The 10239-nt window shown below is 35.6% G+C and overlaps 1 protein-coding gene across 2 annotated transcripts; it reads left to right on the top strand.

Moving 5' to 3' along the window:
* Nucleotides 1-821: 821 nt before the first annotated feature.
* LOC105172488 (leucine-rich repeat receptor protein kinase HPCA1) lies at nucleotides 822-9962 on the top strand. 2 transcript variants are annotated; one of them, XM_011093936.3, is made up of 19 exons: nucleotides 822-965; nucleotides 2796-2916; nucleotides 3002-3073; nucleotides 3729-3803; nucleotides 3888-3959; nucleotides 4252-4413; nucleotides 4511-4585; nucleotides 5070-5141; nucleotides 5238-5309; nucleotides 5416-5484; nucleotides 5651-5725; nucleotides 5836-5907; nucleotides 6022-6156; nucleotides 6284-6762; nucleotides 6870-7028; nucleotides 7106-7242; nucleotides 8013-8232; nucleotides 8543-8778; nucleotides 9346-9962. In XM_011093936.3, the coding sequence occupies exons 1-19, from the start codon at nucleotides 848-850 to the stop codon at nucleotides 9817-9819; spliced, it is 2895 nt and encodes a 964-aa protein (XP_011092238.1). In that variant the 5' UTR covers nucleotides 822-847; the 3' UTR covers nucleotides 9820-9962. The 2 variants fall into 2 exon arrangements, with proteins under 2 accessions (XP_011092238.1, XP_011092239.1); XM_011093937.3 differs by lacking the exon at nucleotides 822-965 and adding an exon at nucleotides 1328-1863.
* The last annotated feature ends 277 nt before the right edge of the window (nucleotides 9963-10239 follow it).

Below are 10239 nucleotides of genomic sequence, written 5' to 3'. Positions count from 1 at the left end.
AATTTGACCTATTGATCATACAATTTATTAATTCTATTGATATAAAATAAAGAAAAAAAATTCTACTTAAATATATCTGAGGCTCCATGACTAAAAGATCATGTATTTCAGTTCCACCATTATTAATATAATTTAATAATAGTTTGTGGTCTATTGTAATTGATCAATTACACATATTAAATTTTATAATTCATGTATATTGATTGTTAATGATTGAAATTCATTTTAATTATAATTGAAGGACTAAAAAAAACATTTGTTTTTTTAACAAATATTAAGTACTTTTTTCTCTTTTCTGAAAGAACATATATTTCATTTTATATCCCAATTCTTTTTTTTTAAATAAAAGCCGTAGAAGTATTATTTTTTAAATAAATAGATTACAATCATTAATATTAAATATTTATATTTAATAATAACTGACAATTATAATAATCATATACGAATCATCAATATAATATAACTATATATGACCAATAGCTATTAAAGTAGAATGATACCTCATATTAAAATAGAATAATATTCCACACGTTGATGTAATTTGAATCCATAACCTTAAAGCTATGGGACCTTAACTTCAAACTGCGGCTCACTGTCATTGTCTATATCCCAATCTAAGGTACAAAGAAAAATGCAAAAAAAAAAAAAAATGAAAATTATTAAACTTTGCAAAGGAACAAAATATATTACTCACTTTACTATTATCGAAATAAACAATCAAACAAGTTTTATGATCTATCAAATATGTAAAGTTGATTGACGTAACACATTAATATTACTATACTAATTTTAGTTTAGATGTGTCACACACACCACACACAGTGAGGGGGATCAAAGATATGGCTGAATGTGTGTCATGGGCATGGGAACAGGACAGATTCTAACATCAGCAGCAGCCCAACACCATAAATGGGGGCAGAGAAGAAGCATCAGCTGGAAAATTCAAGAACCCTTTTGGGTTTTAGGTGAATATTTATCTGCATATGAAATCAAGAAACACGCACAAACACACATACACAGAGAGTAATATGACACACTGTTCCTCTTGACTGTAATTGTACCATGTGCATTCTGATTCAAACCAAAAGGTTTTTGGGTGATTTAAGTTTGTAATGCGCCTATGGGTCAACTTGACTTGAATGCACTTCTGAAAATGACCACAAAAGTCGATTTCTTGAAAAAATATCTTATCTCGGAATTAAAGGGCTTCAACTAATCATCAACAAGTTGGTAATAGTTGTGTGTCATATTTGAACGAGTAATGAATGCAGAGCCCACTTTGTTTTTCTTGATGGTTGAAATTTTCTTACAAGACTGTCAAAATTTGGCTGACCCCTTAGTTGAGCAAGTGAAGAAAGTAAGTTTAAGACTTATGTGCACATGATGATGAAGGAAAAATTACAGGGGCCCCTGTTTTTGTCGAATTCTTGACACGGTTTATATAATGAAAACTTTGTATCCAAGGGCTGTCAAATTCAATCTAGTATTATGGTGTGAGCAAATAGGATATGTATCGATAGGCATTTTCTAATATCTTTGGCAAATCAAATAGGGATAGGTAAGAAATTGGAGGATGAGTTGGCAGCGGAGAGGGACTATTGCTTTAGTCTCTCTGCATAGTTGGCAGCGAGTCAATGTTGTGAGCTATGTGTGTAGTCTTGGAGGTTTCTTCTCCTGCAGCTATTTGCAGCTTCTAGGAGCTTTAGAGTTTAGATTGGTTCTAGATTTTGGTGAGATTCTTAAGATTTGAGGATCTATAAGGTTGTTTGTCTTGAGGAATGATGTGTTGGAGGATTCATCTATGTCTGCTGGTTGCTTTAGTCCAAGTTTTTGGTATAGCCGCATGGACATATACAGATGATTGTAAGTTTGATTATTCCTGCACCAAGATTGTCTTTCAAGCTTAATAATTCTAAGTTTCAATGAGAAGTGGATGCACTGTATTTGATGCCCTTAAGAAGTCTGTAGTTTATCCTTCTCTTTTTTCTTCTTCTCAATTTCTTGTACTTTTACTCTTTTAAAACACCTTGGGGAAAGTGAACAGGGAACATAACTGAAAAGAACAGAATCTTCCGCTTCTGTTAGTATTTTGCAAGAAGAAAATTACTCGACTCCAATATAACAATTAGGCAAATAGTTAGAAAATTAGCACTTAAGTCTTCCTAAACTATCAGAAAATACAGTCTGTTTTTCCTTCATTTTGATCACTTTCTTTAATATTTTTGTAAAATCTTCTGTTGCAAAGATAACAGGTGGTTGTACACTGGAATGATTAATTAGCTTGTGCACGTAAATTGGGTTATATGTCAACTCATGACCTTAATATTGCTGGTATAGTTTCTCATTACTGTATCAAGCAATTTCTCTGACCCTTAATTTCTGAAAGAATTTGATCTTCTTTTTTGTATATTTGTAAACAATATCTAAGTATGTGCATCATCCTCTTATTTCAATTATTTTTCCAGATCTAGTCTACAGTAAATCACATGAAAAGACATTTTTAGGGGGCTTCCTAAACATGCAACTTAACTCATCTATTGTCCATTATGGACTTCCTTACGAACTGCATAATCAGTTCCGTATGTTCAATTACTCTCCAAGGATGTAATGCTTTAAGCGTCTTGGCAAAACAGTCCTTTTGACTATTCTATTGTTTCTTTTTGGCTCTGAAGTGGGAATGTTTTCCTATGCTATGTCCTAATGATAAATTTCATCAGTCTTTTGTCTCTTCCTATATATTTTTCCCTCATTTGCACCATAAAGTAAACTGGAGAAGTTATTCATCTGTGATGCAGTTGTTGCTCTGAAGTCTTTGAAAGACGAATGGGAAAATGTACCACCCAATTGGGACGGAGATGATCCTTGTGGACATAATTGGGATGGAATTAGCTGCAGCGATACTCGTGTTATTTCCATGTAAATAATTACTATTATTGACTGTATAAATGAATATGGTTATTGTATGTAATTCTGTGTCTGACCTAATAATATCTAAATTCAGCACATTGGCCAGTATCAATCTAAGTGGTCATCTATCATCAGACATCAAGGGATTGTCAGCATTGGAGACTCTGTAAGCTTCTACTCTATTTTCTTTCCCCTTGTCTACAAAGCTGAATTTGTTTACTTACGTCAAGTTTTTGAGGGGTTCATTCAAATTTTGTCAAACAATTGCTCAGCAGAAACTAAAATCTTTGACACTCCAATGCAAGATGTTATGTTAATATCATCAGTTAACTATGCAATATAAGGTGCTTACTCCTCATTGATCAACTTCTTAGGCATTTTGTTTGTAACACTGAAACTGAATATCTAAGATTTCTTTCTGTTGATGGTTAGTGCACAGTGCAAAGATTATGTGTTTGCTTTGTAACAAAAGAATCTTTTATCCTTTTAATAATACAAGAAACTTTGTCTATCAATGCCTATGACGCATTCTGCCAATTCTCTGAACTGTGTATTTCATTTTATTTCTATTCTTGAGACTTTGTTAGTGCTTGAGTACAGATTTATTATGCATGAATGAAGAAAACATGTCGTAATGGCAATCCTGTTAATTTGATCTGGTTTGTGATTGCAATCCCATTGTATGCATATCTATTTCAGAGAGAGAAGTGGCTCTACCAACTCAAGTGCAATGTTTCTATGTTACATATTACTTCTTAATATGTCAATGTATTGGTTTGAGTGTCTTTCTGACTTTTCTCATCATTGCCTTCTTTGTATAGGGATCTATCATATAACAAAGGGATGACCGGTCCACTTCCTTCATCAATTGGAAATTTGCAGGAATTGTCGAGCTTGTAAGGAATTTTTAAGACATTATAGTCACCAGCTTATATAAATATATCTAGCATTCTAAAGGAGAGCAATTACATGCATTGCAGAATTCTAGTTGGTTGCGGATTTTCTGGTCCAATACCATCCTCAATAGGATCTCTACAACAGTTGGTTTACCTGTAAGTGTTTCATGTTCTTTTTCAACAGCATAGGTTCATCAGACTGAAATAAACAGACCACATTAACTGTTATTAACTCAATATTTCGATAATGTTTTAGGAGTAGCAAAAGAAAAGAAACAAAGAAAGAAAAGACAATTAATATTGTAAGGAATCTAACTAGAGATAGCATAGGTAGTTGATTCCTTCTAGGTTTTTGCTGTTATGACAATAATATGTATTGAACTTTGTTCCAGTAAAGTTTTCTTCTTCGTGAAGTACATATCTAACGTGTTTTTCTTTATCTGTAAAGGTCACTTAATTCAAACAAGTTTGTTGGTGAGATACCACCTTCCATTGGTAATTTATCAAACCTTTATTGGCTGGATTTGGCTGATAATAAGCTTAGTGGAACCATCCCCGTCTCCAAGGGAAGCACACCTGGTCTTGATATGCTTGTCCACACAAAGCACTTGTATGTCTATTTCCTACATTCATCAGCTTGCATTTATGATTTTTGTATGCTCAATGCTGCTATTAACTTGAATCATGTCTATGTCCATGCCCTGCAGCCATTTTGGAAACAATCAGCTGTCTGGTGAAATACCATCTCAGCTGTTCAGCTCAAAGTTGACTCTTATACATTTGTAAGTACCTCCCAATATGATGTAACAAAACACGATGAATTTGAAAAAAGAAAAAGAAATCATATCTTGAACTTCAAAAAAGCAGGCTAGAATGGCTGTAAGTGACATAATAAAGAAAACGAGTAAGAGGGAATGTCCAGTATATTGGCTTCTGTTTCAGAATATAATGTTATCTTAGCTCCGTCATTAGGATATGACATTAGAAGTATATAAGTCAGCTTCATGTTGCACCCTCTGTTTTGCATTTAACGAGAGGATTATGTTGGAAGAAAGGCTTAGGGAGATGTCGTTTGCTTGTTATACTCGTTTCATGACCAGTCGTACATATCCACGCATCTAACACTCAGCAACATTTTGTAGAATATAAGTTTCGAACAGTCGTCCATGAGAGAAGTTAAAAGCTGGTGCATTTGTATAGAAAAGGGCTGATTCTCATACATGCCACGTAACCATTGGTTTTGTCCTAATATCTTTATTTGAGTAGGCTGCTCGAAAGCAATCAGCTAAGTGGAAACATCCCTTCCTCATTGGGGCTTGTGCAGACTCTGGAAGTTGTGTAAGTAACAATTATCCCATTTGCTGGACCGGAGAATTTCTTGAACTTGTAATTTCCTGAGGCAGGTTTGAAATAAGTGTCTTTTTGTGGAAACAGACGGCTAGATAGGAACTCTTTAAGTGGATCTATTCCGGAAAATCTAAACAACCTTACATCTGTCCAAGAGCTGTAAGTGTACACAGATGGATTAAATGAGCTTTTTGTATTCTTGTCTGTGACTAGTGCAATGAGTTTTATTTTGTACAAGCATAATGCTCATCTGATTAAATTTCAGGTACTTGGCAAGTAATAAGTTGACTGGACCTTTACCCAACCTAACTGGCATGGATTTGCTAAATTATGTGTAAGCCCAGAATTTACTAAATTCAGAAACTGGTACATCTTCATTTTGATACGAGTGTGATCCAATCTTCTAACATGGAGGATAAGATTGTTGAATTTAAATATAAACACCTGTAACCTTCGTCAGAGAGTGGTTAACCTTACAAACTTGGGCCGCAATTTTGCAGGGATTTGAGCAACAATCCATTTGATGTAACGGGTATTCCCCCATGGATTTCATCTTTGCCGTCTTTGACTTCGTTGTATGTTTCTCTGTAGTTGTGTTTGTTGTCCTCGTGCTTTGTATGCATATGTATACCTGAAGAGAAGTTTGATGTAACTCAAACCTGATATGATAATACTGGGATTTCAGGATACTGGAAAATACGCATGTTGAAGGGCAACTTCCAGTTTCTTTGTTTAGTCTTTTTCAGTTGCAAACTGTGTAAGTGAGCTTGTTGGTTATGCAGTATTTCATTAAACAACAGTGCAAGAAACCGAAAAACTTTAGACAATAGTGAGAAGCATGAGAAATCCTGTTTCCTTCTTTTCCTGACAGTGCACTAAAGAACAATCGCATCAATGGTACATTGAACATTGGCTCCAATTATAGCAACCAACTGCAGCTGATTGATTTACAGAACAATTTTGTTGACTCATTTGCTCAGCGAGGTGGTTATGGTCCCCAAATTATGTCAGTATTCCTTCCCTCCTAAAGCTATCTCATGAGAAGCTTCTTATCGTTGAATTTTTACTGTCAAGCTGTTCATTAGCTCACTTTTTCTTTTGACATCTCCTTATGTGAGTTGATTTCCCTGCAGACTCGTGGGAAACCCAATATGTGATGAAGGAGGAACAGAGAGTTACTGTGTTGTGCCTCCGCAGACTAATTCCTCATACTCAACACCACCAGAAAATTGCACACCTCTTCCCTGTGATTCTGATAAAACTGCAAGCTCAACTTGCAAATGTGCATACCCGTACTCAGGAAACCTGTTTTTCCGGTCTCCATCTTTCTCCAACTTTGGAAACTCCACTATTTTTGCATCTCTTGAGGAGAAATTGATGGCTACCTTCATGTCTCATAGTCAACCTGTGGATTCAGTTACCGTGAGTAACCCAACGAAAAACGAAGTTGGCTACCTTGTATTGGATCTACAAGTTTTTCCATCTGGTCAGGATCATTTCAACCGAACTGGGATTTCTCGAATTGGGTTTATCCTAAGCAATCAAACTTTCAAGCCACCACATGTATTTGGACCCTTCTATTTCAATGGCAACAACTATCCATATTTTGCAGGTAATTTGATCTATGATCAAAATTTGTAAAAATGTAACAAAGAATTTTACCATGTCTTGCTGACTACAAATATATGTTCTGATATGATTTTGCATGTCATCCTATAGATGTGACTGGGGGGTCACACAAGTCACCAAGTACCAGCATAATCATTGGATCAGCAGTTGGTGGATCTGTCCTCTTTTTGTTGTTACTTCTTGCAGGAGTTTATGCTCTGCGTCAGAAGAGAAGAGCTGAGACAGCTGTAAAAAAGAATGATCCTTTTGGTATGGCTAGGATAGGATCTTGCTAGCTTCATTCAATCTTATTCATCTTGACAATGTGACTATATTCATATCTGTAGGATCCTGGGACCCAAGTACCAGGAGTGGTGGAGTTCCTCAGTTAAAAGGATCCAGATGTTTCTCATTTGAAGAACTTAAGAAATGCACAAATAACTTCTCCGAAATGAATGGTATTGGAAGCGGTGGCTTCGGAAAGGTGTATTTTTTCTTCCTTTTTTTTTTTTTTTTAATTTCTAAGATGATCTTTTATCTTTTGTCACTGGTATAATGGTTATTCCATCTATCCATTGTCTATGCGTTTCATCATGCTTTATCCTTGACACATCTCTTGGTGAATCCTTTATGCAGCTGATGCTGGTAGTAAGGCAGTGATAGAGCCTTAAATATTTCAGGAAGACCAGCTGTCTTACAGTTTATGAAACCGGATGCCTGTGAGACACTGGCAAAAAAGTAAACGGCCAGTAAATTTTTACAAAATGATGCCTGCATGGCAAGTGTGTCATCTTTGACAAACTTTGAGGTCTTCAAACTTTTTACCTTGCAAAAGATCATACTGAAAATTACCGTTTATTAAAACTCTGAAAATGATACACCTTGATACTGTGGGACCGTCAGTGAGGGAAAATATCCACTGATCAATGCAAATTCAAATATTTGTCTGTTGGAGTTCTGTTATTTTTAAGTTGGATTCTTGTTTTCAGACATGATTTAAGGGAGTTGAGTGTTAGAACATGTTGAGCCTAAAGTTGATTTTTTGCAAATTAAACCCGTTCTAGATTAATTACTCGTCAAACTTCTTATTATCTTTTGGACAGTGTAGCATTCTGAAATCATTTAATCAATAAATGAATTATATCTATGAAAATATTAAATTGTTTTGTGCCTCAGAATTCTGTTAACATCCATCCTAGCAGTCTGCAGTTGATCTTTAGCTACATGATTTTCAATGTTCCTTACATCTTTCAGGTATATAGAGGAACTCTTCCCAATGGACGACTAGTTGCCATTAAAAGAGCTCAGCAAGGATCATCACAGGGTGGTCTAGAGTTCAAAAATGAGATTGAGCTTCTCTCAAGGGTTCATCACAAGAATCTTGTCAGTCTAGTAGGATTTTGTTTTGATCAGGGTGAACAAATGTTGGTCTACGAGTATATGATAAACGGCACTTTAAAGGACAGTCTTACTGGTACTTACATCCTTCTTTTCCACGTTTTTTTTATGTAAAGACTGTGTGCTAGATAGCTTTTAGGCTTTGTGATATTATACAGCATATAAATCTCTGCTCTAGCACCTTTGTGGGGACAAAACTGCCCACAATGCTGAGGCAGGAGTATCTTGCTTGAGTAAGATAGATACTAATGTCTATGAGAAATTCTGAAGTATGTTCTTATTTGCCGGTCCTAATGGAAGAAACATTTGAACTGGATACGAAATGGTTTATCATTAGCATGGCCGTTGCCCCTTAAAGAAGTTACAGTATGCTTTTTCTTTTGCAGGGAGGTCAGGGATCAGGTTAGATTGGATGAGAAGACTTCGAATAGCTCTGGGAGCAGCCAGAGGGGTTCAATATCTGCATGATCTAGCAGATCCTCCCATCATACACAGGGATATCAAATCCAACAATATTTTGCTGGACGAACGCCTGAATGCAAAAGTAGCAGATTTTGGTCTTTCTAAGCTTATGGGTGAAACAGAAAGCGGTCATGTTACTACTCAAGTCAAAGGCACAATGGTCAGTAGATTCTTAATTGATCCCTCGAGCATAAAACATTGTCTTAGTTTTTGATCGGAGACTGATTTGATAGTTCTTGATCCTTGGCTGTAGAAATATAACATGACAAGAACATACAAACATTGTTCTCTGGAGTTGAATCCTATTCTTAATGCAAACACCAAAACAAAAACTGATTAAAATGAGGGTTATAAAGAGAATTGCATCGAAAATCAACCAAAAAATACTATCTTCTATTTCTTTGTTTATGTATCATTCTTGATTACAGCATGAACAATAAAAATCGGTTGTGCTCGGAACATGCAAGCATCTAATAGTTATCTAGAAATGCTGCGTCTGAAGATCTGAGATAAACTTGTGCATGCATGCACTTATTAATACATGAGAAAGTTAGATGAAATGAAATGTCTTCTGCACTTCATTCCAAGTTACTCAAAGGTTCTCCAAAGAGGGCAATGCACTAGCAAGCAGATGTAAAACTAAGATTATTATAGTATTTTCTGAATCTCTGACTATATGATTTTTAAAGCTAAGTAGTGTTTTTTTTTATTTCTTTTTTTTTCTCAGGGATACTTGGATCCTGAATATTACATGACACAGCAATTGACTGAAAAGAGCGACGTGTATAGCTTTGGAATAGTGCTATTGGAACTTTTGACTGCAAAAAGTCCTATAGAAAGAGGCAAATACATTGTTAGGGAAGTGAAGGTAGCAATGGATAAGACCAAGGAAATGTACAACCTTCAGGGAGTTCTCGACCCGATAGTTGCCGCCAATATGGCACCAGGTAGTGTCGAAAAGTTTGCTGATCTGGCTCTGAGGTGCGTTCAAGAATCGGGCTTAAACAGGCCAATGATGAGTGAGGTGGTTAAAGAGATAGAGAACATCATGGAATTGGCTGGTCTGAATCCTAATACTGAATCTGCATCAGCTTCGGAAAGCTATGAAGAAGCAAAGAAAGGTTTTGAACATCCTTATACTAATGAAAGTCTGTTCGCCTACAGTGGGGGTTATACTCCTTCAAAGTTAGAACCAAAGTAGAGTCGCTTTATGCTGGACATAAACGTTTGTGTAAATTTCATTTCAAGATTTGCTGCCTGCATTTTTCTGATTAGAGTGGTGTGTAATGTGTATTGACATATTCGGTGAGCAATGTGGTAATTCAAGAACTTGTTTCTTCTTTCTCTTGATGCCAGTGATCATGGTTGAAAAGAGAGCACGTTTTAAGAATGAGAGGGAAAGAATTTGTCCTTAATTTGGGATTCGGGGACGTGATTTCAATAATTTGTTCTTTAATAAACATGATTGTTCTGTAGTCTACATGTATGCTTGAGCTTGAGAAGATACATGTAGATTAAAAGAGAAATAAATACCAGTCATTCTTCTCAATAATTTCGGAGTGTTCTCTATGGAAAGGAAACCTGTGGGTCATAATTTCAGAATGTTCTCTACACGATTTGG

Source organism: Sesamum indicum, linkage group LG10 (genome assembly GCF_026168435.1).
Source record: "Sesamum indicum cultivar Baizhima isolate 11 linkage group LG10, ASM2616843v1, whole genome shotgun sequence".
Taxonomy (NCBI): domain Eukaryota; kingdom Viridiplantae; phylum Streptophyta; class Magnoliopsida; order Lamiales; family Pedaliaceae; genus Sesamum; species Sesamum indicum.
This window is presented reverse-complemented; position numbering and strand designations above follow the sequence as displayed.